The following is a 27,865-nucleotide window of genomic DNA, read 5'->3' as shown; positions in this document are numbered from 1 at the left end:
TACAGGCAGTCCAATAACTTAACAGAGAGGCCAAAGACGTGAGAATTCACTTATGAGCTTTTGTTTTTGGCACAAAAATAACCAAAACAGCAAGACTTCCCCACCCCTTCTCACTTGGCCCTGAGGTCCCTTCTCTGTCTGTCAATCTGTACTTCACTGCATCCAACACGAAGTGCTGTAAAATTAGCAGTTTATCAGTTTGCATTAATCCACATTGTTATCAATGCCCATGGTGTTTGAGGTGACTATGTGAAATCATGCTGCTGTCGAAAGAGTCTGCTTTATAGAATATCAGAAGTGGGTGCTTTATCGTGTGGGCAATGTTCTTTTTTTTCCCCGCGTTACAGAAACATTGCACAAGAACATTACATCACGTCAGCTTTTTATGATAACTCAAAGAGGAGGTGTAAAAGCAGCCATGTATGGCCAAATGGAGTTGGGATGCACAAACCTGGTGTGAGCAAGTGAACATTAGCATATTTATAAAAAAGACACCCAATGAAATTCATTCAGCAGAATATCAACCAATGAATACAAAGCAGCAGGCATAAAAGTGGGAGACTCCTCAAGGGGCACAATCTTGTCAATCTAAGTCAATTTACTGACACCTTTCAATCTCTATCTGATCGTCGCCTTGGATTGCAATCAATTCTGTCTCACATCCAAGCACTAACAATGTCAGAAGTATTCCCAAAAGCAGAGCAAAACCCCTGTGCACTTGAGGGGTCCAGACAGCCACCACAGGATGCAGCCCCTGCTTTGTGCATATTATGTAGCCATGCTCTATAGTCAACCACACAGGCTTTCTGGCGTGTAATTATGGTCATTGCACTTTGGCAGCTGTGGGCAGCAAAATGCCTGTCACCATGCATTCTGGGATACAGCAGAATCATGCTACAATGCCACTCAGTGACACCACTGTATGAAGTACATGATGCATGCACAGAAAGTATTCAGAGCCCATTTACTACAAGCATGCTTCTATAGGAAGACAATGTCAATTTTACATGGCAAGATGAAAGTCCATTAAACTTGCATGTAGCTGTGCAGTATGCACTTAAAACGCATGAATATTGCATGGTGGGAAGTTCAAATTGCTTTGTGTTCAATAGCTTGTCAGTTACCCCTGGTAATGTACCTATATTAATCTCAACAAAAATAATATAAAGTGCTTTTTTGATCTTTCAAATGCTGCTGTGGAGTTGCAATAACATCAAGGGCATACACTTTCATTACAATCAATACTTGTGACTTTTCTAAACAAGATGCAACTATTACATGTGAGTGTTTTACAATGGGTGGTACAATTCTATTGGAAGGATATGATGCTGGACCTACTCAGATAAGCCTTCAGACAACCATCGTCAAATGTGCTAATTTGATTAATTCACCAGCGCACATTTCTACCACTGAATATCACCTGTGACAACATCAAACAATGAGAATCCAACCCCCCCATTCAATATTACTGAACGTTTACAACACCACACATAACACAATGGCAGTCACCTTTTGTCCGTTTGGTGGGTTTCTTTCAGGGGTTTACATTTGTGGGCGTTTCTACCTGGACGTGACTGACAGGTGATTGAGAATCATTATGCATGCACCATGCCAGGGTGGTGATGCCACATGCTATGAGCCTGGACACAGCCCACTACAGTGTGTGCAGGGATAGAAGAGCTTCTAATGGGCTTTCCAGCCTCTTTGACTTGGGGGTCCAAGACTGAGCATGTAAGAAAGGTCATTCTGCAGTTGTTGTCATGGAGACTTCAGGTGGTGGTGGAGTATGGGCGTGGCTTATTGCTGAACAGGTGAGGAGGCACTGGGACGAGTTAGAACTCATCTTCCGAGCTGTCAGCCAGTAGCATCACTCGATCCTGCCTGCTGCTCATCTCTTTGTGCTGTGTTACAAAAACGTCACACGTTACAGAAGATATTATGTGCATTACAAAAAACATTACATGCATTACAAAAAAACATATATAGCATATATAGCATATATTACAAGAAATGAAAACACAGCAGCAGTCACATGATCAAAGTGTAAAGTGATACATGTACTAGGGAGACACTACAGACATATCACAAATATGACACCATCAACATGTCACCTTTCTGTAATCTCCTTTCAAACCAATGTGGGGAATCCTAGTCATTCTCCTTAACACTCCTGATCTTAGTCTCTTCCTCCTTTGCCATTGTGTCTCACCTTCCTCCTCTGGCGCTTGTAGCTGCTCCTTCTCTTTCGGTGCATCACTTTGATGCTATAGAGAGCTCCCAGGATGAAGAGAGCCCCTGCAATGCCAATGCCAACAGGTGCCAACATCCCAGACACATACCCCGCCTGCAGGCACACAGACAGAGGCAGGCACAGGTGTCAAATGACAGGCTCCCAGCAGCAACAACAGCAGGATATGACTGCCTGATGTACCCAGGAGCACCAACAGCAGGATATGCCAGCCTGACCCCGAGGATGGCTTGTACTGAGGCCAGCATACAAAGCCTGCCCTATTCAGTCATCTTCATTGATTTTCATAACAGATAAAAAATACCTACAGTTCCAGCAGAACACTCACACAAGCACACACACCTACAAGTACATGCAGACACACACATACCTGCGCAAGCACACACACACGAAGACACACATATGCACAAGCATGTGCACCTGGCAAGTGGGGATACACAAAGACACACATACATGCACACGCACACCCGCACCATTGCTCACACAAAAACAAACATGCACAAGAGTGTATACACACACACACACACACACAAACAATCACAAGCACAAGCACATACACACACAGACATATACACACATACAAAGAAGCACGCGCACACACATGCACAAGCATGCACACACACACACACACGCACAAGCATGCACATGTACAGACACATGCACAAGCACTCACAAACATACACACACACTCCCACACGTGGCTTCAGAGAATGCTGGAGTATATGTAATTACACGAATGCAATATAATTGTTTAAAAACACTTTCCGCGGACACGTAACTGCACTTAAAAGGTGGCAGCACACAAAGGCACAGGCATTTAGCGTTCTGTTCTTCTTTTTCTGTCCCTTCACAAATTACACAGAAGAAAAAGAAGTCGCTGTTCCGAGGCATTACGGTGACTCACTCAGAACGATATGTTCACTTCCTGTGAGGAACACGGCAGGCAGGCTGGCAGGGAAAGGGGCAGGTGACGGCCAGGTCAGTACTTACCTTGTCTCGGATTTTTTCCACCCAGCTGTGCGCTGAAAGAGAGGACAAAGGGAGGCCTGCATTCAGAGGGACATCGCTGCTAGGCAAAGAAATTTCAGTTACCCAGAATTCTCAGGGTGATGGCTGAGCGTATCAGCACTCCTGTCTATCCTATGGGCACAGGGCAGTCTGGGGGTTATGATTCTTGACAGTTGAAGTAATGGGAGCTATGAGTCGAATGTCAGGGGAGGAGTGGGGCATGAACAATTCTACTGGCTTGTACTGCTTCCTTTCTCACATCCACCTGATTCCACATATTCACCTCAATCAAACCTCTACACCTACACAAAGCTGTCTGTCTGCCTCCCTGTCTGAAAAAAGCTGATGGATAACACTTTGCTGCTAGGCGAGGCCTTTATTCTGGATTACTGTGCACAGGACTAACTGACATATTGATTCGTTTGTGCCATTCCTCATGGTTACAGACAGCTGTGTGGCCAGCTTGTTTCCTGTTCTCTCTCTCTCTCGTCCCTGAGGGATTTGGGGACATTTAGCCACATGCACCCCAGTGAGCTTCCTCTATTTGCCCCACACACACCCTGTTGGCATGATGCTGCTCAATGGAGGCTGGTGCCTGATGCAAACGGCTCAAGAAGTCAGCCTATACTCAGCAACCACCGACCAGAGGGCCAGGGCCGACCGGGATTGCACCGCTGTCGGCTTTAGGGAACCTAAATCAGAAATAGAGGGGGGTGGGGGTGGCTGGGGATTTATAATCTCTCTGTGGGCTGAACGAGGGCAGAGCACTTTGTAGCCAATTTCTGTGCATTTGCTGTTCCTGCAACCAAGGTGATGGATGGAGAAAGCTACAGAAGGGTTCCAGGGGGGCCTCTGGCCTGTGCAAGGGAGGGAGTTATTACCGCCATAGGAGGAGGGGAAGGCTTTAGTAGCTACATTCTCAGCTGGCTGAGTTAGAGATAATCAACCTTTTTTAAGATAAATCACATTTGCTATCGCCAGCAAAACTGAAACTTTATCTCTCTACAATTCGTGTCGGCCATTAAGATTGTTAAAGCTAGTGCATCATTACTCTGCTGCACCAATTTGTGCATAAAAAGATATACTGGTTCAATTATGATCTTCTTTCCTCTTAAGTACCTGCGCAAACGATTTGATTAAGATGGCAATAGCAAAAAAGAAACTGACGTACTAAAAGAAAAAAAAACTTAAAAAGGCACAAATCAGTGCGGAGGTTAGAAGATCCGGAGTCAGACTGAGGAGCAGCGCATCCTTCATCCTCCTCTGTCTCCATTATAATACTGCATTGTGGGTAGATCTAGGCCCAAAACATTATCACTTTATCACAGCTTCTCTCTGCCCACCCTCTCTCATCCCTCAGATGGCTCTTGCACTTCTATCGACAGAGCAAAATAAAAAAAATAAATTAATTAAGCGCTCTTCTGAGGCAGAGCAATTCATTTTGGTGTCTTGTCAATCGCGTTTCATGATCGCGCCCAGGGGAATCGCTACCTTTCCCGCAGTCCTCCATTACTGCTGTGTGCCTAGAGCTCCCAGGGCATGTGAGCTAATCGATAAACCCGCTTCACTGGTCCTCGCTCCTGTCCTGAGAATGGGATTGTGGGAATGCCACACACTGACACATAGCCACCATGGCATGTCCTGACTGCAGTGCTGACAGTTGAGCCCATTACATACACCGAGGCGCCCACCCCATGCTGAATCCCATATGTTATATGACACTGTACAGTTGTTTTGGGGCATGACTTATATTCATTGACCTGTATATTGACAAATGTGGGCATTTCTGAAGTACTTCATTTGACAGGCTCAAGGGCACAGGATCTAACCTATAACCCTCTCATGGTTTGGCCATTGGCCTTAATGGCTCCATTGATCTGCCTGCCTTCAACCTTCCAGAGTAAAAGTGATGTGAAAAAGTATTTGCCTCCTTCTAGATATTCTCTGTTATTGCCTATTTGGAGCACTGAATGGTTTCAGATTTTCAAACAAAATGTAATATTCCACAAAGGGAACCTGAGTAAACTCTGTTCCTGCAGTGAAAATAGTTAACATACACCCACATCACCCCTATGAAAAAGTAATTGCCCCCTTAAACCTAATACCTGGCTGGACCACCCTTAGCAGCAATAACTGCAACTAAATGCTTCCTGTAATTTGATATGAGTGCTCTGCAGAACTGCTTTAACTCTGACAGACTGGTATGTCTTCGAGCATGAACTGCTCTTTTCAGGTCCTGCCACATCATCTCTATTGGATTCAAGTCAGGACTTTGACTAGGCCACCCCAAAACTTTAATTTTGCTTCTTTTGAGCCATTCAGATGTGGACTTGCTTCTGTATTTTGGATCACTGTCCTGCTCCATCACGCAATTACACTTTAGCTTCAGCTCACGCACAGATAGTCAGATATTCTCGTTCAGAATTGTCTGGTTCATAGCGGAATTCATCCTTCCTTCAATGATAGAAAGTCGTTCAGGTCCCGAGGTAGCAAAACATCCCCACACGATCACACCGCCACCACCATGTTTCAATGTAGGTATGACATTCTTTCAGTGGAATGCTGTATTCACTTTACACTGTAAATAGGAAGACCCTCCTAAAAGTTCCACTTTTGACTCATCTGTTCATAGACCATCCAGGTGTTTTTTAGCAAATACTTTGATGTTTTTCTTGGTGAGCAGTGGTTTCTGCCCTGCTGCTCTTCCATGAAGCCCATTTTTGCACAGTCTCTATCTTATGGTTGAGTCATGAACACTGACCTTAGCTGATGACAGAGAGGCCTGCAACTCTTTGGAAGTTTTTCTGGGATCTTTTTAGACTTCATGGTTGAGGTGCTGCTATGCCCTTGGAGACATTTTGGCACACCAGCCACTACTGGGAATATTCACCACTTCTCCAAGTCTCCTCCATTTGGAGATAATGGCTCGCACCATGGTTCAGTGAAGTCAAAGAACCTTAGAAATGGCTTTGGACTGATATATGTCAACAACTTTTTTTCTCAGCTGTTCTGGAATTTCCTTTGGTCATGGCATTGTGTGCCTGTAGAAGCTTTGTGGTGACTACTTTTCTACATATATATATATATATATATATATATATATATATATATATATATATATATATATATATATATGCCATTATAAGTCTATATATGTCATTATAACATTATAAGACTATATATATCATTTAAATTCATCAGGGCTGGTTGCAATCAAGCCTGGCTGTGTTCAGTCACCTGAATCTAATTATCAACTAAAATTTTGTTGATTTCTCAAAACTAAGGGGGCAATTACTTTTTTACAGGGGCAATGTGGGTAATTTGTGACTTTTTCTATTAAATGAATGAACTAATGATTTTAAACCTATGTTTTGTGTTTTCTAATATATATTATTATTTGATGATATGAATTCATTGAGAGAAACATGTAATAAAAGAGGAAATCAGGAAGGCGGCAAATACTTTTTCAAGCCACTGTACATATTTGCTGTAACATGCCTAGCCACATTAATAGTCTGCTGCACCATCAGGTCAACAACAAGCTCCTTAAATGCAAAGCATTTGTCACTGTAGACAGTGATAATGGTGTTCCAGTCATGAACAATTTAAAGAGCTCTGAGACCCTAGCCTGGCTGGGGCATAATTCTGCCTGGGCTTTCATGACCACCAAAGCTGCCACTGTCAGTGACTGGGGAAGATGCTGCTGGCTTCATTTTTCAGGTTACTCAGACGCACAGAGATACAACTTGCTCCCCCAGATCCTCGGGGAGCAGATTCCTTCCAGGAATGCATGCTGCATTCTAATTCCCCTCTCCACAGAAAAATGATCCCAATTTCTCAGCCATCAACTAATCGATGGTCAGAAATGTGTGTAATTTCCATGCCGCCAGAAGACCTGACAACAGTAGAGAGCATCCAGTCTGTGCCACCCTCTCTGGCCACAGTGATAATACCATCCTCCAGCTCAGGCAGGGATCCACAGCACGGTGCAGCCACCTCACAGAGCAGTGGGACTGCTGGGAAGCCACCCTGGTTGTTCTGTGAGGAAATCAGACCCTGGAAAAGAGCGGCAAGCAACCAAGCAAACTCTAAGTTGAACCTTTTGGAAGGGTTCACTTTCCATGTCCGTTTTCTGAAAATGTAAGAATTAATTTAAAGCAATTTAAAGATAAATCACTTTTTAAAAATTAAAGGGGCCTTTGAACTCCTCGTGCTGGCTGATTGTTTAATGTGTCATCTCTGGACGCAAGGTGTTCTTTTTGCAGCACTCCAGGGAAAACAACAGGAGTCACTATTCAAACTGACACCTAAATGATGGGGCGTTGAACATCGCTCTTATCGCTCAAGCTTGGAAATCAGGCTTGGGATGTCTCTTAAGTGGCCTGCAGAGAGATCTGGAAAACAGCGCAGCCCTGTGTGCCAGCCTCTTTAATGAATAGTGGTGCAGAGGAGGGTGCTATTATGAGTTTGGCAGGAGCTGGTGCCCCACTGGAGCCTGTGGCAGCCCCACCCCTCCAGTTTAGGCTCGGCTGTCAAATCCTGGATCAGTGAAAGCCTCTGTGTCCAAAGCATTTGATTAAAAAAAGACTGAGTCACAGAGATCAGTCCCCACTCTCTACAATCTCATTAAACTGCAGACATTTACTGGGCTCCAATCTCCCATGTGAGCAGAGCAATGGTGTAATGAATATCTGAAATGGCAGTAGGCTCATACTACACAGTAATTCTCCATGACAGCCGCAAAATGACACCTTGGAGTCACTAATCATTACCATCCAATCAGGGTGGACAGATATCCAGCTGTCATGCGTGAGAGTTCATATCCTGACCTTTATCTGAAGTGACATACATAAAAAATGTCTGAATGTAACCTTGTTTTGTGATGGGTATGGCAAACCAGGCAGTGTAGCCCAGAACAGTGGCTCACAATGCCACTTCTGGTGGCTGTGATGTGGGGAAGGGTGTGATTGTGAGACCCCAGCCTGGCTGGGGCATAATTCTGCCTGGGCTTTCATGACCACCAAAGCTGCCACTGTCAGTGACTGGGGAAGATGCTGCTGGCTTCATTTTTCAGGTTACTCAGACGCACAGAGATACAACTTGCTCCCCCAGATCCTCGGGGAGCAGATTCCTTCCAGGAATGCATGCTGCATTCTAATTCCCCTCTCCACAGAAAAATGATCCCATCTCATCTCCACATTCCCCTCTGAATTGCTTTCAACAAGTTGACAGGTTTCTGCCCGTGACTCGCATGCCAACCTTAATGCAGCGTGTGCCGTGTTTAATAATCAGCAGGGGCGTGTCCATCTGAAATGCGATACCACAATCCAATTCTCCTACCAGAGGTTTTCATGGGTTAAAGGCACACGCACAAGGTCAGTGTACTCTGGCAAAGAGTGCTGAGGGACTGTGGGTTGCTTCTTACAAAGACTTCCCTCCAGGGATGTTCTCACTCCATGAGTGGAATACCGAAGTGGCGCATGGACAGCAGCATGAAAGGTCAATCGCAGTAGCCTCCCACATGGGGACGGTTCCGTCGATGGGGACCGGTGATCTGTCACCACCTTGAATTTATTACTAATCTATGTTTAGGGCCTCGGGGAGAGGATATTGACCATGGACTGCGCTGAAATTCATCTCGTGGGCATAGCTCCAGAGGCCATTACACATAATGGACACTCTTGGGTGAACCTGTGCTCTCATACAGAATTAGTATATTACCCAGCATGATAGATGCGTCTTTACAGGGACAGAAGGAGGCTAAAACAGTGTTGGATGACCGGCGTGGGTCAGTCTGGGTTCGGTCTGACAGTCATGGCAGTGAAGGTCGTCCTCGAGTGACTGTGGCATCAGGGTGCATACTGCCCTGGGCTCTGCATGTCAGTGGTCACGTGTAGCTTGAAACCCCAGGCTCTGCCATGCCAGCCAGTATCAGCGCAAGGAGAAGGTAGATATTTCCCATCAGGCTGCACACATATCTCTACACTGAAGTGACATGAGAAGACCTTGAGGTGACCTCTACAGCCCAGCTGATCAAAACAAATGTTACATTCGCTCTCCAATCATGCAGACTGGGGTGATTATAGGTAAATGGCTTCAATGTCTCTCTTTCACCACTGCACTTAAGTGATTTGTATTGTCAAATTGCTGTTTGAGATTAATGGCTGTATTTAACCACTGCTACATTACTTCATTTATGTGCACTTGGCGCCCCCTAGGGTTTAAAGAGACTGAGTCATACTCATGAGGGAGGTGGCATAATAGCAATAATTGTGGTCTTCCTTACGCTAGTTTGTTTTTCATTTGCAAGAAATGTCTGATGAATTTTAATTGGACTTTGCTTTGAAGTGATTTGGGAGTGGGATATGTTTTGCATTTTCTTCACCTGTGTGCCTCTTGTTCTCTTTTTGCTCCATTGAACAAATATGATTTTTCTGCCCCCTTGTGGACAAACTGCACACATGACAGTGCATAAATGCACCTGCTAGCTGGGCAACAATGCACGTGATTGTGAAGGGGATTTTGTGTTAGTTTCATTCTCACACAGCCACCCTCCTGAACTACCGGTGTCTGGAACAACAATGGCTTTAGCTATCCATGTTATCCCCCATGATCTCTCACCGAGGCCCTGGTTGCGCTGCACCCAGACAGAGCCTGAATGGAAGTGGTATGGGATGTGGCTATAGGTGGGGGGCATGAGGGCTATCGTGGTGACCTCCATTGAGTCCGCCTTGCTCTCCCCTTCCTCTGACTCCGTTGTGTCCTCTTCTTCCTCATCGTCATGTTCCTCTGTGACACAACATTAAAAGTAACATTAAAGGGCTGCTGTTCTGTTCTTGTTATGCAAGCTGGTTAACGTGAATTCCCTCTGAAACTGTCCAGCTGATGAAATGTAAACTGTGTAAGTTGTCCTGGACAGAAGTGTCTGTTCAGCACATGTGATGTCAAAAAAGATTTTTTTCCACAGTTAGTTCTCAGATCACTTGAAGAGCCAGGATTACAAGTGGAAATCAGTGGCAAGGGCAGCAGTGTGGTGTAGTGGAAAGGAGCAGGGCTTGCAACTGAAAGGTTGCTGGTTCAATTCCCCCACTGTTCTTGCCCCATTGGGCAAGGTAGTTAACCCAGAATTTAAATGGGTACTACTATAACATATGTAAATTGCTCTGGATAAGAGCATCGACTAAATGACAACAGTTTTGTGTTAATCTGCTAGTGTTTCATTTAGCTGACATCACTAAACACTAAAAATGCACATGATGCTCTGTGGTTTATATTCATAATTGATTAATATTATAAAACATATGAAAATGTTATTTTTGACTCGTGTTTTCCTTTAATGAACATAGGCAATGCATTCTGTCTCACATGCTGTGGGTCTCCCCAGTATACAAACCTTCAGACTCTTCCAGTTCTTCCAGGCCTGATTTAGGGCTGAGAAGGGACAGGGTAGTTGCCATGGCTATACTTCTCAGAGGGGGCGGTACTGTAGTCTTGGGTTGCTGAGTTTCAAAGGGATTGGGAGGGGCTTTGGTAGTCCCAGTTGGAGTGTCAATCATGCCAATTTCTGTAAGAGCATATTTCACACAAGCCGCGAAACATCAGTATCAGCACCCAATCATTCTAAACTTCAGTGAACTCTGATACAGAACCATTTATTTTAGATATCATTGTTTGGCACCATATGAACATTATGGCATTAAGTAATACTGCTCTTTAGCTCTTTAGCATGTCAATATGATGTAGACATGCTTTTAAGATGAACTGATATGCATTGTATGTGTATACCAGAACATTTACTGCTGTATGCTTAAATTTTAGCACATTTTTCACTGTTACTTACAATTCCATCTGATATTCTCATTGTTTTTCATGCTTCCGTGATAGATAATGTGTCTTACCATGACAGCTTTGCAAGTCACTCTAGACAAAACCATGTCCCTATTAATAATAACAATAAATACATGAAGATACAAATTAAGACAGCAAAGTTAGGTCCCTCCCCTCACCCTCAGAGTCAAGGATCTCGTAGTCCGGAGGGGGTCCTGGAGGGGGTGCAGTGAGGGACGGCAGCAGGGAGGAGCTGAAGGTGTCCATCATCTCTGTCCCAGACATCTGCCAGGACAGGAAGGGCCCATTGTGCATAGCGGGGGATGGAGCTTCTGAGAGGGAGGGAGCTCTGCTTACAGTGACTTTGGACTCCAACTCAGATCTTGATAGGGCCCCGTTTGCGGCTGTGATAACAGAAAACTGCGATACTTGTTGGGTGCCACTAGGGGGCGCAGTTACCGTTACCTCTGACAGTGCATCATCCACCGGCTCAAATATCAGCGGGAGGTCCTCAGGCGTAGCTGTTGCCTTGACACCCTGCCTTGGAGCAGCGCCCTCCATGGCTGGATGTTCACCCCCTGCCCCGGCCTCTATCCCAGCAGTCTCAGAAGAAGCTGAAGTGGGTCCAGGATCAGGGCTTGTGGAGGTGGGGGTGCTGCCCATTCCAGCCACTGCAAAAACCAAAGACAGAGAATGAGGAACCACTGTTAACCGCTCACTTTTAACATTCACAGGACACATACACTGACGGATTGAATACCGCACGTTCCTCCAGACAGCCTCTCTCAAGTCATGCTCTCTCTCACTCTCCTGTCCTCCTTTCAGCATCAAGTCAAAAATAGCAATTAATTAGAATGCCCACCTCTGAGACTGAAAGTGAAATTTAGAGGCTAACAACAATCTTCAAAGGCAATCTCTGCCACATGAGACAGCCCTGCTTTTTATTTAACATAAAAAGTCTTGTGCCACTACTGTTAATGAAAATCAGTGTTTTAAGTAATTGATAAAGCAGTGCTTAGCTGTAGCCTGCAAAAGTCCTTCCATCTGAGTGTAGAAAAGTTTTGGTGTGGCTGATATCCTGCCTTTGTCGCCCCTAATGGGCTACACCCAGTACTCACCAGGTATAGCCCCTGCTGTTTCAGACAGTGAAAACCTCAGTCTGATGCTTCCTCTAAAACTGCATCAGATATGTTTTCACAGACAAAGGTAGGCCTTGTCTGTGTCTTCCTGTCTTTTAAGAGAGCACATTTCAATAATTCAGGCCTTCCAGACTTTTCACTGTATGAAATGACTGGACTGCTCATTCTGCCCAAGCAGAACAGACAGTGTTAATTTTCGCTTGCAGATCTGACCTAATCTTCCCCAGTCTTACTTGCAGCTTGCTGTGGTGGCCCTCCAGTGGAGGGGTGAGCAGTGACACCCCGCTCAGGGCCGGGATGTTCTTCCTGGGGTGGTTCTGTGGGTGTGGGGCCAAACGTCTCCTCAGGGGATCCGGAGTGGACTGGACTGCCTCCTTTGGCACTCCTTCCATTGAGGGGGCTGGCGGTCAGGTGGGGGCGGGGTGGGAGGACAGAGGGAGACGTGACGGCCCCTCCCTCCTCCATGTTTGACAAAGAGGGCGTGGACAGCTGGCCCCTGTCCAGGTCTGCAGTCTGTCTGAGCAGCTCGGTTTCTTCTGAGGAAGGCGTGCTGCTGGAGGAAGGGCTTCTCTGGGTGATGCTTGGCATCGCTGTGGCATTGGCTGTCGACAAGGCACTCGCTGTTGCCATGGCGCCGACACCATCATTCGGGGGGCTGGGTTGTTTAGTGGGGAGGGCTTTTGCTGTTTTAGCCTCCTGCACCCTGGAGAGCAGCTTCTCTGTGGGGTTCACTCGCTCCCCTGTCTGGCCTCGAACCCCCGGGCTGTCTGAGCCCTTCATCTGTATAGCAACACTCATCTGGGGAGGTGCCTGTGTCCCTCTCTCGCCGCTCTGAGGTGCTGGGGAAGGAGAAGGCAGATGATGTGGTGTTTCGCTGCTGGTCTGAATCATAGCCTTTGTGGGTTCCAGCTCTGTCCTGATGGAAGCCTGTGCAAGCACAGGGGTGTCGATGGCTGCAGTGTCCTCAGTGCCAGCGCCTCGTTGTGACGCCTGTGCATCCTGGGCTGTGCCAGGTGAGCCTAAAATGGCTGGCTCCTGTGTGCCTTCAGAGGGAGACTCCAGGGGCCCTCCGTGCCCTGAGCTCCCCTGACCGGGCCCTTCCTCTGAGCCGCTCCCACTCCTTGGGCTCTGGCTGCCTCCAGCAGTGGGGCCCTGTCTGTCACCTCCTGTCCTCTTCAACGTGGAATCTGCCTGCCTGTGATTCCCCTCTGTCTGTGCTGGCAGGACATCTCGCTCGCCCCCCAGCCTCGATTTAACCAAAGCAGGTGCCCCCTCGTTCACCCCTTCCTGCTCCGTGGGGCTGACGGCGGCACTCCCTGCTCTCCCAGACCCCCGAGGCCCTGCATCACCTGCTCGGAGCAGCAGAGACGAGCTGTCAGCGGCAGGCTGCTCTGTCCCATTAACCACCCTGACACTCTGTGACAGCCCATCTGGAGCTGCCGGTGGGCCGCTGGACGCGACAGGCGCAGGGGCAGGGTCAATCCGACTGTCCTCTCGCACAAATCCGCTCCCTGTCACAGCTCGTGCCACCCCGGGCCGCCTGCCAGCCCTCCGGCTGCCCTCCTCGCCTGGCGAAGGTGGGAGAGGGGTGGCATGGGCCAAGAGGCAGGCCCCCGCCAGCAGACAGAGCCGCAAGCTCAAACACCTGACCATCACTCACAGCCAGGCGGGCATGGGGGCTGAAGCAAGAGGACTGCTCACGTCCAAATCGCCTATGAAAGACAAAGAGCATTACAGCAAGTGCTACAGTGTGTTGGTTAACTTCTCCTGTGTGTAAAGCAGCCACACTCACTCAGTACATTCGCTTTTCAAATTGGAAGGGGTTATGCAATAAATAGGTGATTCCACACATACAATGCCCTCCATTTTTATTCATAACCCTGAATAAACAGGAACAGAAACTTGCTATAAAATAAAAACATTGTACATATTGGATCATTTTTTCTGTTTATTTATTAAAATTTTATTCTTTATTCTTAATTGCATTACACAGAATAAAGTCATATTGTTTCCATTTAATGAATTTTATTCCAGGAAGCTCATTTTTTCAGATCCCTGTGATTAGTATTTTGCAAATCCTCTTCTGCGATGGATTACCTGAACAACATACTTCCTGTAAGGTCTTAAGAGGTTTTGGGGTTTTACCATCCTCCCCGGCAGAATTGCTCTAAATCCTTCAAATTGTTTGATTTTCGTTTGAGAACTGCTTTCTTGAGGTACAACCATAAATGTTTGATTTTGTCAAACAAGGTCTGGAGATTGAGACGATCAATCAAGAACATTCATTTTGTTCTCAATTGACCAATTCTTTATAGATTTGGATGGATCAAATACTACGGATTGCTGTCACACTAGATTGTCCATTATCAGCCAAGTCTGACTTTCTTGGCAGAGGGAACACAATTTTTGGTAAAAATGCCCTGGCATATGCTGAAGGTCAAAGCTCCTTCCACCTAAATGAGGGCTCCAGCATCTATACATGCAAAACGACTCTAAAATGTAATAGATGTAACTGACCTCTCACCATATTAACACTGGGCATGGGTTCTTTCTCAAGATAAGCTTCATGATTTTATCCCAAATGTACAGCTGATGAGCATGTCCAGAAAGCTGCTTTTATATTTGATTTATCGGATTTCATGTTAAAAATTACTTACAGGTGTGAATAAATGTTAACCTTGTATTTTCCAGATTAAAGTCATTGTTCAATCTGAATTTGCTCTGTGAAACACTATTAAGATTGAAATACATTTTACATTTTTAAGCAGAATAAAACTGATCAACTATGTATGATTTTTTTCTATTCAATGCTGCTATGTTGTTCCTATGTAAATGAATATGGAAGGCACAGTAGAAAATGAGTAAACATTCTCAAACAGCCTCCAAACAGTTATTCCTGTTTTATAACCACCTTTCCACTGGCACAGGAGAACCTGACAGAGTGCTTTACTCTAGAAACCTAAAGCCTCTACTTTCAACATTTACTCTCTACAGGTGATATTCCTTAGGCTCAAACAGACATAATAATAATAATAATGTTCTTGACATCATAAACTTAACATTCTTAACATAATCATCATTATTTCTTAAGAAAGAGTAGCTAAAGATGAGGGCGGTTCGCTGATTACAAGTTAATTAAATTTTTACCTTCATACTTGCACCCCTTTGAATACCTTTGGCTGCAATGGTATTGCGGATATGCAAGGTGTTGGTGGGGCATACCCGATACTTATAAATGACCGAGATTTGCCCCCTTTTTGTATTTAGACATACAGTAGAATGTTTTCGAGCTGTCGGATAAACTGCAGACAATGCAAACACGACCAGACAAGCGTACAGCTACAGAGACACAAAGACGCGAATAATCCCCCGGTGATCTGTTCATGTCGAAGAATACATCAAAGGTATTCCTTCACCGTTATTAGCATTGCATCACAGGCTTTCCACATCTTTCTTTTACCGCTACCAACCTGCAAACGATGCCATGCTTTTTCTGCAGCCAGACACAGTCTGAGCAAGAGCACTGACAAAGAAGATGATGAAGAAGCGAACTGCATGACTGAACATTATATAACGCCAGCAATCTCTGGAGAGTGCAATAAAATGGCAACACAACTTCTATGTACCATTCTTCGGCTTAAATAGTCACATATGTACCACAGGTCCCTCCCTACTGTCGCACCCTTGGGTAGTGTTTCGTTAAATTCAATTAATTTATCAGAGTTATAAATACTTTTAATTGTGCAACAAGGTTTGATCATCTTACGTTATATTTAATGTTACTTAATTAACGACATATTTAGACGATAGCCTTATATATCTAAAACCACAGCATAATAACAATATCGTATAATGTATAATTCACAGTGATATTCAGAGCAGACTGGTAGTTAACCAATTCAGTTTCAGCGTCTAGCTAGCAAAGTAATAAGTGCATGTCGATGGGAGCACAGAAGGCACATTGATTTCCATTTCCATTTCCATTAATACATGTCGCCTGCACAAAACTTTACAGACAATCATAGTTACGCATAGTCGTGTACGTGCCCAATAAAAACAACACGTACATATCAGCAAAAACCTGACTATGCGTACACTAGCTAGCTGTTTAGTACCACAGAGCTGGCCATCCTGCTTTTGTCCTTACCTGTCGTAGCCTATCTTCGCCTGTTTTATTTTAGATTATTTTGCGAAGCATCGTTTCGGATGTATTTTGAAGTGGAAGGATATTAACTGTACTGATCTTAAAATAACACCGGCCCTTCTCGATCTGAAAGCTGACTGGATATGGCGTGTGTTTGGGTCGCTCAGTCAGACAGTCCAAGATTCAGTGGAGCTGTGTGTGTGCGCGTGTGTTGGACCAGTTGGTCACAGCAGGCTGTTCGCACGTCTGAAAGTGGGTGGGATGAGGGGGGTCCATGTCTAACCGTAAGTCTCTAAATTACGTTTTCATATGTGTTCATATTCAGTACTAAACCAAGAGTGCTTCAGTTGATGAATATGAATTATGTTGTACTTTCAGACAAGTAGTTAAAGTAGTGGAAATGAGCAACACTTATTCACCTCCAGAGCGCCAGATAACTCGTTGATTGTCTTGAAGAACGCCCTTTTCGAGGACAACTTAGACAACGATAATGTATGTATTATTATCATTTACACAACTGCGTGTGTCTGAGATTATGCCCTTTGCTTACAGCTTCTAAAAGTTGACCATGTGTCCCTCTAGTAGGTCAGCTACTTTGTTGCCATATACATTTATAGTTTTGTCAGTTAACAGACACTCTTATCCAGAACGACAGACACGGTATAGGTAACCTACATTTAACATTGCATTTACATGTTTGATATCCCGCAGGTTCTCTTATCCAGACAGTCCCGAAGTCGAGCACAAAGTGCATCCAACAAAACGATGGGAAACGTTACACATACAGGACCAACATCCACACGTGAACAAGCGTCAGTACCAAACATACCATCCAAGATAACAAGTGAGCACCTGGCCCATAGTTAGGTTAATTAACAGTCAAAATATAGTGATGTGACAGGGCTGAGAGGTTGCCTACTTTTTATATGATTAAGTATTGTACGATGAGGCTGACAGAAGGCTGACGCTTCACCATAGTCAAAACCAATGCCTTTCTCAGTGTTCGAGGGCAAAGCATAAAGTGCCAACGAACTGGCAGTTCAGATGTGCTCGGAAAACCATCCAAAGCACAAAAAACCCAATAACAATCATGTGATTGTGATACGATACGACGTGAATTCAGTGAAGCGACACACTGCTGAACGCGATAACAAGTTATAAAGGCAGCATGTAGTTTACATATACTTCTGCCTATCATAGCCTATGACGAAAAACGTCAGTTTGTTGTCAGTACCTATTTTTCCTCCAAAAAAGCAATATTTATCTGACCTGAAATGTGATTGTGACACATTGCTTAGGTGCTGTATCTGAACAATCCCAACAAAACGACTCATATTTTGACATTGACTAGTGACTGACGTTCGGGGATAGTTTCAGAAATAGCCTTTTCCGCATTACTTTATTATAAATGTTGCACTGCCAGTAGCAGCGATGGCCAAGTAGCCTAAAATAAAATTTGTAGCGTCGAGTTATCAAGTAAAATGTGAGGACCTCAACCAGTCGTGATAACATGTGCATAATTACAAGGTCAAAACAGACTGTTTTATTTTGATATCAAAGTTACTTTAAGCCCATGTAAACAGTTTGGCCAATCACACAAATGCAATTAACTTTAGCGATGAATAATAGGATACATTATGTATAGCGTTGTATATGGCATTTAACTCCACTATGCATTAAAATATCACGTTTAGACACACGAACAATGCTAAAATAAAAATAAATAACTAAATGCTCACGTAAACACATAAATAGATCAACAATGGCATAAACCAAAAAAACTCCAATGTATCAGAAGCACGCACAACGCCCAACGTTCGCTTTCAATCGATAGCATGTTATAGCTAGCTATTATATTGCCTGGAATTTAGGGGAGGATATACTGCTAAATGCAATATATGCAATATGACAAAAAATTTACACATACATTTAAAACACTCAGCTGAAAAAAAAAGCTGTGGAAATTTGTGTGCTTTATAAATGTTATGTCGTAATTTATTTATTCAGGCGGATTTCCGCGGTCAACTATGGCTCCTACTGCCCAAGGACCCCGCCAAAGTTTGTGAAAGTTGATGGGTGTATTTTCTGAAGAGTAACTTGTCATTATTTGCATTTTTTCCCCACACTTCACAAAATACGCGTACACGTAAATTAAACATGCCGCTTTTTGAGGGACTTGGAAGCGGCGGAGAGAAGACCGCTGTTGTCATTGATCTTGGCTCGGCATACACAAAGTGAGTTGTGTCCACAACTGAATGGCAAGCTCATTTTAGCTTGTTAGCTAATGGTTAGCGAGCTAACCAACTGTCCAATTGGTATTCTTTATTACACCAACGTAACACAGAACTTTATTAAAAGCTGCATCTGTAATGGTAAATTGTGTATGCAGCTACATAGCTGATGCTAACTAACTGCAATGCAGTGTAAAAATCAAATTGACCTCTGGCTTTATCTTAGCTAAAATACCCGGACACACTGCTATCAGGTAGCTACGAAGTTGGCCAACGTATCAGCCTTAACTAGATATCTGGGAAGCGAAGGTCCAAGCTAACGTTAACTGGGTTGCTGTGTGACATTTTACATAATTACACTACATTTTTACAATAGCTAAGTAAAAAAAAATGTTGAACCAGCTATTTGACTACATCTAGGATATATTAACTGCTAGCTAGCTACACATGTAAATACAGAAAGAATTAGTAAGAACGCTTTTTTAAATTAAAATTTATATTTTCCCGCTTAGTAGACGCTCCTATCCAGAGCGACGTACAAGATGAGTATATTTTACAATACATTTACATTGTTGGTATTAAGTAAATGCTCTTATCCGGTGCGATGCTCAAGGTAAGCACATATTACGTTTAGTGTTCCGATCCAGTTGACGCTATTGTTTACCACGACTCCAGAAAACAAGCACAAAGGGCATCCAGCAGAACGACACAAACCTTACACAAGAAATCATCACCACACAGAAGCAGCCACTGTTAAACACATGAGCCTGAGACCACAAATGCTCATAGTCCAACGCGTAATTGCAAGACAATATACTCAACGCGAGTTTGCCACTCGCGTCGAATATGTGTATGTATGTATGTATGTATGTATGTGGGGTGGGGGGGGGGGGGGGGGGGCGTGGCGTGGCGTTATTTATACGGCTGGATATTTACTGAGGCCATTGTGGGTTAAGTAACAAGGGTGCAGTTGCAGTGGAAAGTAGGAATTGAACCAGCAACCTTTTGGTTATAGGCCCCACTCCTTACCCCTACACCACACTGCTTCCCACTGTGTTCCGCTGTATTAATCGATAATTTGTAAAGTGCTAGTCACTGCAAAGGTACACAGTTCAGCTCCCATCCTAATTGCAGTTGATGATGCATTAAATAAAGAGCTGTTTGGCAGTATTCCACTAAGATGGCTGCTTCTGTTTGTTCTGTACAGATGTGGTTTTGCAGGTGAAACGGGACCCAGGTGTATCATCCCCAGTGAGATGCCAAGGCCTGGCCTCCAGCAGGTCAGGCTGTCTGCTGAACGCTGTGTTTTTCACTCTGTGAAAGTTTGACAGGAAATAAATATCCCAGCTTGTCTGACTGGCATATCTGGGTGTTCTGTTCTGTCATACAGCCCATCAAAGTGGTCCAGTACAACATCAACACAGACGAGCTCTACTCCACCCTCAAGGATTTCATTCACATGCTTTACTTCAGGTGACAGTTGTGGCATCTCTCCCTTTCCCCACTGACAGCCTCAACAGATCAATGTTAAGTGTGGAAGATGAGTATTTCACAGATCCTAATCATACCTATCCAGAAGCACATTGAATCTCCCTGTAAATAGTATCCACTGATGAGGTGGAAAACCCAACTGTTTAAGCCCTGTTATAGACTAGATTGTTCCTTTGTATTGCTTTGTGTACACATGGGTCCACACATTTATTCAGTGTGTTTTGTACACCTTGGCACAGGCATCTGCTGGTGAACCCTCGAGATCGGCGCGTAGTGGTCGTCGAGTCCGTCCTGTGCCCGTCGCACTTCAGAGACACCCTCGCCAAAGTCCTCTTCAAACACTTTGAGGTGCCTGTGTTGACGGGTGGCCGACAACCTGACCTGTTTTGTCCCTCTTACAAAGACAGTGCTACGGACGTAGAGGATGAGTCCTTTTTGATTTTAATTTTTACGTTGACCATGGGAAAAAGCAGTTATTATTGTTGTCACATTGCTTTGAGTAGCGGGAAGTGTTGAATAGTTCTTTGTAGTGATTGGCTAATCCTTTCCTCTGCTTTTCAGGTGCCATCGGTGCTTTTCGCCCCCAGCCACCTTGTGTCAGTCCTCACTCTGGGCATCAACTCTGCCCTGGTGATGGATTGTGGGTACACAGAAACCCTGGTGTTGCCTGTATCCTCTTCAGGGTGTTGAGGAGCACTGCCACGCTGCTATCATTAGAGACACAGGTGTATGATTGCAGAAGCACAACTGTCAGAATGGAAAAATGGAAAGAAGAGCTTTTTCTGCTCATGAAAAGCAGTGAAAGGCAGGCAGCATTATAGCAGTGAATTGGTGAAGTGGTTGGGGTACAAGACTCTGCAGGGTGCCGTAGGTTAAAATAAAAGGTTAAAATAATGCTATTATTATATGCTTGGTTGTTGATCTTTCGCCTGTAAAAATTCAAATGCTTGAAGAAAACGTATTTAAAAGATGAGCCAAGCAGTTAGGTGTAAATTATGGCAGCTGCCTACCCAATGAACAATAAATAACACAACCCAATGACAGATAAGCGTGAGTGCATTAAAGACAATATTTCCTTTCATGTTGAGGATATGTTGAGTGTCCTTAACAGTAAGCAGGTATATGAGGGCTTCCCGATCCTGTCTGCCTGGGAGGCCCTACCCCTGGGAGGAAATGCCATTCACAAGTATGTGCCTGACTGCAGCCCCTCTCTAGTCTGTTACCTCTCTGAAGCACTGAATTCAGGTTCTGTGGTCTGGAGGTTTGTCACTGTCTGTGCTTCTCATTTGCCACATTGACCTGACTGTGCTGTATGTGTGTCTGTACACAGGGAGCTGGAAGGGCTGCTTATGGAACAGTGCACAATAGACACAGACTCAAAGAGAGGACAGAGCCTGCCGTCAGTCATCAGTGAGTCCATCACATGGGCACTCCCTGCTCTCACAGAGTCTAGGATTCAGCTCAATCCAGGGAGACCCGCCTCAGAGACCCACCAAAACAGACCAAAGCAGATGCAGTTTTGAACTGTCAGCACCTGTGCCGTTGTCTTTGAGCTTTCACACAACTTTGCATTGGCAGTTTGCCGCATGTATAACTACAGTGCATAAACCACCATGCGCACACAATTGCATACTGTATTGCCCTCAGATTTGATTGCAAACACACTTTGCACATTGCAGTACGGAGGTGCATTGTCAGTTCCCTTTGTAAATGTTGCATCGGTGACAGCTTTGGGCCCTTGAATTATGAATCTGATAGCTTCTCTCTGGGTTTATCCTGTCATGGAAACTGAGATGTCTGTCTGAAGCTGAGAGAACAAGCTGGAAGGATATGACAGGCCTGAAGTGCATGCATAATTCAGTTTGGCGTGCGTGTGGCATCCACCCCCTGCTGCTTCAAAGTGTCTGTCACCGTAGTAATTAAACAGGAGTGGGTTCGCTCCAAAATGGTGACGTTACTTATCTTGCTGAGCAGCAGTGACAATTAGACATCAAACCCCCTCCTCAAAGGCTCTGATGAAGACAGCTGATTCTCCCCCCTCATTTTCTTAGGCTGCAGTTGTTCAGAACGATAGTGGAATGAGCACGGTGATCACAGGGACTGTCTGTTTGGCTCCTCAAGCCCAGCAAGCAAAGTGCCTGTGCCTTAACTGTCGGTCTCTGTTTCTCAGGTTCCATTCCTGAGGAAGTTGTGGAGGATATCAAAGGTAGGTAGACTTGAGATGAGTCAGAATGTAGGGTTTCAAAAGCATGAGAGCTTTTCGGTAATTGCTGTCATAAACTGGTTGACATATCCACTGGAGGGTTTTTTTTTTTTATGATGCATGAAGTAACCTGCCTATTCTTCCTTGGTATGAGGTCAGAAAGGGATGGATTTTGCTCCAGGTTTAAAAATAGGAATATGCACTTGTGCTTAAATCAGGAATTGTTAATGATGTGAGGTGTTGCTGTGTGTTTAGCACGTGAGTTGTCATTGACAGCTGGTTCAGAAATGTGTTTTAATGCTGCACATGGACAAGCTGATGCAGTGATGTGATGTGGAGCTGTGCTGTGTTTGCCAGTAAGGACCTGTTTTGTCAGTGACCTCCAGAGGGGCCTGAAGATCCAGGAGGCCAGGTTCAGTAGGGAGTGCACGGTGGAGGTGAGAGCCTCTCTGCAGCGTGGGAAAGCTGGCCAGCCTTGGATAAAAGGGGATGCCAGAGCTGTGGAATTTGTCCTGCTAGCCATTTGTTAAACACTCTCTCCATCAGGGCAGATCCTGTGGAATCACTGCATTTATGAATCTGAGTGTGACTGAATTTTCCTTTTGCCTGTCCCTGCAGCGTCCAGCCCCACCCCCCGATGTCGATTACCCACTGGAAGGAGAGAAGATCATACACATCAAGGGATCAATCAGGTAGCCGCCTTTCTCCGTTGTGGGTCTTACTAGGGTTTTCTTGAGAATTGTTTGTTTTTCAGTTTCATGCCCTGGATGTCGTTTTTCTGCCTTGTTTCTATGCGTGTGACATCCTTTTATTGAAGCAAATTGTTTTCGCTCAGAAAAGCGGATCAAACTTTTCATCGTCATTGGTTGATTCCTCTAGGCCCCATGTCTTTGAGCCTGTTGGTTCACTAAATGTTTCTTGCAGTTGTCAACCAGTGGAATTTATTGCTTCATGCTGCTTGAGTGCCTGGCTGTGGTGAGATGACATGTTAACATGTGAGGCTCTATTAATGCCTTACATCAGCTCTGTTTTATATTTCAAGGGACTCTGTCATGGAGGTGCTGTTTCAGCAGGACAATGAGGAGAAGTCTGTGGCCTCACTAGTGCTGGATGCCCTGGTCAAGGTAAGACAGTACCGTCTGACTTTGCACACAAATCTGTAATGTGACAATTATTAATGGCCACGCGAAAAATTATGGGCAGTGGGGACTAATAGGTTGCCTTCTGAAAATGACATCTCCTAAATGTTTCAGATAATTTAAAGTACTGTTTATCATGGGCTGCAGATTTGTGGACCACTGTTCTGTTGTAGAATATTAGTACCATTCCTCATCCTGTCTGAAAGAAGAAGGCTAGTAAATGGTTATTGCTTCCAGTGCCCCATCGACACCCGTAAGACCCTGTCGGAGAACCTTGTAGTTGTCGGGGGCACAGCCATGCTGCCTGGCTTCCTGCACCGGCTCCTGGCAGAGATCCGGCGCCTCGCAGAGAAACCTCGCTACCAGCAGACCCTGGCCACCAAGAGCTTCCGCCTGCACAGCCCCCCGGCCAAGCCCAACTGCACAGTCTGGCTGGGAGGTGAGTCACTGGCAACCCCCCATCCCACCTAAACTTTGTCTGCATGGAATGTAAAATGCCAATGTAGTGTCTTTGTTGTGTGCTTCATTTCTGACTGTCATTATCCCCTTTGAGGTTTTCATTGAATTTCAGGCCGATTAACTGTTTCCAGGTTTGGAAACACAGTGTGTTCACACAGGTTCTCAGTGTTACCATTTGATAATGATGGTAATTCCTTATTTAAATGTGAGGAATGCAAGGTGTCATATTTGCTGTGTATTACCTTAGGATTGTCATCATATACAGTAATTAAAATTGAATAACATTCAAACTATGAATTGTGATTGCTTTGTAAATTATTTTCAGATGTTCGTTTGTCCTTTTATTTTTCCTTTCATTTCTTAATTTGTTGTTTTTTATCTTTGTCTGTACTAGTTTCTCTGTACTGTACTCTGTACTAGTATGTTTTTCCATTTTTACCAGGTAAGTAATGCTGAGTATATGTGGATTTAACTGATGTGGCTATTTAACCCTGCGCATTGTGTGTATGTGACTGAGCTGTGAGCTCTTTCTGTGCTTGTAGGTGCAATATTCGGAGCCCTGCAGGACATCCTTGGCAGCCGGTCTGTGTCCCGGGACTACTACCATCAGACAGGCCGCATTCCAGACTGGTGCTGCTTGACCACCCCTCCCTCAGAGTCTGTATATGACACTGGCAAGACCCTGCCTCCACTGATGAAGAGAATCTTCTCCACAGAGAAGTGAAGCCCTCTCCTACTCTCACCCAACATGGCTACACTTCCTAGCCTCAGTCCCAACCCAGCTGGGCATTGACCCTGTCTCCCTGACCAATCTCTACCAGCCCAGGCATTGACCACACCCCCAGGCTCATCTCTGCCCATCCAGGCCTTGATCATGCCCCACATCCTTACTCAGAGAGGCTCTGGTTTGGCCACCTGCGCTAAACGCCTCGTTGATTAAGCAGTGGCCATGCAGCTTGACATTCTACCTCACTGTGAAACTATAATTGTTTCTGCCTTGGAGGTGGGGCAAGGTGAGGACAATGCTGCAGTTCTGTAAGCGGTGCTCTACATGAGCTGAATGAACAAAATGTTGTTGAGCAGCCATGGAAGTTTGCCAGACATGTGGAGGAGGCCTGAGTCAGTGAGCTTACTGAAAGAACTAGCTTCAGTAGACACTCAAGGGCTTTTCAGCTTTTAATCATTATTAGAACCATATTTGTCTGTAAAACCCAATGTTTTGAATATTATGAACTTAGTTTGTAGAGGGAAGGTGGCCGCATCTGTAATACAGCAGTGAACATACTCAAATGTGATGGCCAAATTTTACCATCACAACAAAAACTCCCAAAATTACCCATAAGGCACAGGGCCCTAAAACCTGGCTCACATACAGCCCTCACCATGCATTTTACATTAACTATGTCTGCTATGTTGAATTTTTCATTTGTTTGAAAAATAAGCGTATTAGCAAATATTTTTACAAACCATTGGTTTGATCCTCATGAAATTTCTTATGCACATATCCCTGTCCTATCTAAATGGAGTGGAAACATTCAAAGGCCTGAGACGTGGCAGTAACAAGTTGAACAGCGTGCAGCATTTGTACCTAAATATGCAAAGTAGCAAATCATTCTCAAGCAGAGATATTGTATGCAGTGGAATCAGTTTAGTAACATTTTTTAAAGCAGCAAGAATGTATGAATGTTGTTTGCGTGGTAGCCTGTAGCACAAATGGCCTTCCGCAGACACCAGCTTTTATTTCTGCTGTATGTAAAAATATGCCTGCAAATTGAACAGGGCATCTCTGTATTGATAGTCACGATATGGTCAACAATAGAGTAAATCGTAAAAAACACGTACAGTAGCATAGCACATTAGTCGCTTTATTAGATGGTCTCCCTTCCAAGTTACGTGCGCGTTACCTTTAAGGGATTGCATTTCTAAGCCGAAGTGTAACCCCAGTACTGAAAGAGGATTTTGATTTCAGCTACAGGAAATAAAATCACATCAGCCTCCCGGGGGAGAAAGTGAGATAACCGCTTTAACTGTATCACTGACTTATGCCTACATTTTCCTGTAAGAAAGTGACATCACCAAAAAAGGTGTACATCAGACATATTTTGTCTCATTTAGCTCATTTAGTAAATTGTTTTATTAAGAATGTTTTCATAACAGTGATTAATGTATCCACGTGATTGATTCTCAGTGATAATAGTAAGTGTCCCAAACTCCAGTTTGGATGCATTCCTTTATCTAATGCACAACGGGTGCATTGTCTTGAGTTTTTCCCCATTCCAAAAAGAGGGATTTCATTTGTGCTGTATGTAATGTTTTGACAGATTACATTAGAATGTGCCGGGGGTGTATCCTGGTAAATATGCGCAGTGGTTTTTCTGTACGGCTGCTACTTTGATATCATATTTGACATTGTGCTAAAGAATCCAAAGATTTTCCATATTTAAACCTGCTGTTTATCACATGGTCTGGCCTTCATGCCTGCATGAAGTCAGCTGGACCAAACACCATCATACACTGTTGAGCTTGGCTGAGATTTGGATTGTCTGTACATGCCAGGAGATAATACTGTACTCAGGGTGTGTTTTCCTGTAATTTTATTCTGTGTTATAATGGCTTATTATATAAGTGAATGTGTTTTGTTTTAGCTTTATAAGGGAAAAGATCTGGGATCCAGTGGAAGGGCTGAAGCTTCAGTACACTGTGGATGTCAACGATGTTATAGTTGATCACGTTTAAAACAGACTTCTTGAATCATTCCATTCATTTTGTTTACTGCCTGTGTGACCAATGTCACTGGCCGTTGAGGGATCTGGGTCTTCATACCAAGATGGCAATTAGCCAAACATACCTCTAAAGCATTCCCCATTCACCAGGCTGTGCAGTAAATGTTTCAATTGTCCAAAACGGTTGACCAATGAAGACAGTTAAAGAGGCTCACCAATTACAAAACGGTCCATAAACATACAGTATGATGCTGGACCCTTCACAATAGATCAGGTTTTGCCAGTATGTTTTGCCTCATACTGATATGTATCCTACAAACCGTGTTTTGAATTCGATTGAACTTTGTGCATTCACTGAAGGGCTGCTTCACCAACACCATTAGAACAATGGGCTGCCCTGCCTTGTCCAAAGCAGTGAATTGTGGGATATCCTCGCCCCTGAAATGTACTGTGCTTGCTTGTGCAGGAGCCTCTACTCAGGAAAAGGATTTGTTTTGATGTATATTCTACTGGGACGCATGGTTCTCCTCTTGCTGGAAGGAATTGTTTTTTGCAAACTGTTGCTGAATCCAAGAAAAAGAGCAACTTTAGTTCCCAGCAAAACTTCTCTGCCCTTTCAGATATTTGACTTTGGAATAGCCTCAGGGAGCGAGCACTTGGGGCCCTCTTTTTATTTGCCTTGCCAGATGACTGGAACCAAAGTGAATAAACATATTTTTGAGTTAACATCTTTGTATTTGTGCTGCTCAGCAACTCCCTTGTAGGCGAGAGTTGCTCCTTTTTCCAGTAAGATGATATATATTGTGGTTCCTCTTCCATATGCTCTCCCCAGCCACTCTATTACACCGATAATCCAGGAAGCAGTGAGACCAAAAAGCTTTTGGAGTCTTTTCAGTGTATATGAGAAAACAGTTGTTTCTGATCATTGTAATGCAGGTGGTCAGTCACCCAGCTTTCATTAGCTGGGTTGCAACCCACCTAGTGCCTGCTCCCTGCTGAATATGGTAGAGTTGCATTCTATCTATATAATAGTTGAAAGTGCAGTTTACAGTATGTTGCCGTTGACTTGGTAAGTGGAATGTACATTCAGAACACACTGCAGTACAAAGTGTGGTAGTATGAGTGCTGAGCATTGTTCATCAATGCTGTACATCGTTGCAGCTTCACGACTATGTAACAGAAGCTGAAAATCGCACAAGCTGCTAGCAACAGAAATGCCATTTTACACAGGCAATACACAGTTTAGCCAAAAG

At 44.4% G+C, this 27,865-nt stretch overlaps 3 protein-coding genes across 5 annotated transcripts; 1 reads left to right on the top strand and 2 right to left on the bottom strand.

The window, feature by feature from the left end:
* Positions 1-8: 8 nt before the first annotated feature.
* Positions 9-11,748, bottom strand: LOC118787274 (armadillo-like helical domain-containing protein 4). 3 transcript variants are annotated; one of them, XM_036542783.1, is made up of 7 exons: positions 11,549-11,748; positions 11,263-11,368; positions 10,650-10,820; positions 9,878-10,045; positions 3,239-3,270; positions 2,210-2,344; positions 9-1,901 (listed from the first exon to the last, which is right to left on the bottom strand). In XM_036542783.1, exons 1-7 carry the CDS (start codon positions 11,744-11,746, stop codon positions 1,833-1,835), a joined length of 879 nt encoding a protein of 292 aa, XP_036398676.1. In that variant the 5' UTR covers positions 11,747-11,748; the 3' UTR covers positions 9-1,832. The 3 variants fall into 3 exon arrangements, with proteins under 3 accessions (XP_036398676.1, XP_036398673.1, XP_036398675.1); XM_036542780.1 differs by having other exon boundaries at positions 11,263-11,748; XM_036542782.1 differs by lacking the exons at positions 9-1,901; positions 2,210-2,344 and having other exon boundaries at positions 2,994-3,270; positions 11,263-11,748.
* Positions 11,749-12,435: 687 nt separating this feature from the next.
* LOC118786448 (putative uncharacterized protein DDB_G0290521) lies at positions 12,436-16,571 on the bottom strand. The gene is made up of 2 exons (XM_036541505.1): positions 16,370-16,571; positions 12,436-13,934 (listed from the first exon to the last, which is right to left on the bottom strand). The coding sequence occupies exon 2, from the start codon at positions 13,873-13,875 to the stop codon at positions 12,436-12,438; it is 1,440 nt and encodes a 479-aa protein (XP_036397398.1). The 5' UTR covers positions 13,876-13,934; positions 16,370-16,571.
* A 1,849-nt stretch (positions 16,572-18,420) lies between these two features.
* On the top strand, positions 18,421-27,355 carry LOC118786983 (actin-related protein 10-like). Its single transcript, XM_036542351.1, has 13 exons — positions 18,421-18,600; positions 19,805-19,877; positions 19,988-20,070; positions 20,328-20,436; positions 20,650-20,757; positions 21,207-21,274; positions 21,419-21,498; positions 22,259-22,294; positions 22,649-22,728; positions 22,910-22,983; positions 23,334-23,415; positions 23,668-23,869; positions 24,432-27,355. Exons 1-13 carry the CDS (start codon positions 18,524-18,526, stop codon positions 24,611-24,613), a joined length of 1,254 nt encoding a protein of 417 aa, XP_036398244.1. The 5' UTR covers positions 18,421-18,523; the 3' UTR covers positions 24,614-27,355.
* Positions 27,356-27,865: the final 510 nt, after the last annotated feature.

Source organism: Megalops cyprinoides, chromosome 12 (genome assembly GCF_013368585.1).
Source record: "Megalops cyprinoides isolate fMegCyp1 chromosome 12, fMegCyp1.pri, whole genome shotgun sequence".
NCBI lineage: Eukaryota > Metazoa > Chordata > Actinopteri > Elopiformes > Megalopidae > Megalops > Megalops cyprinoides.
The sequence above is the reverse complement of the archived record's forward strand: the minus strand, read 5'-3'. Positions and strand labels throughout refer to the sequence as shown.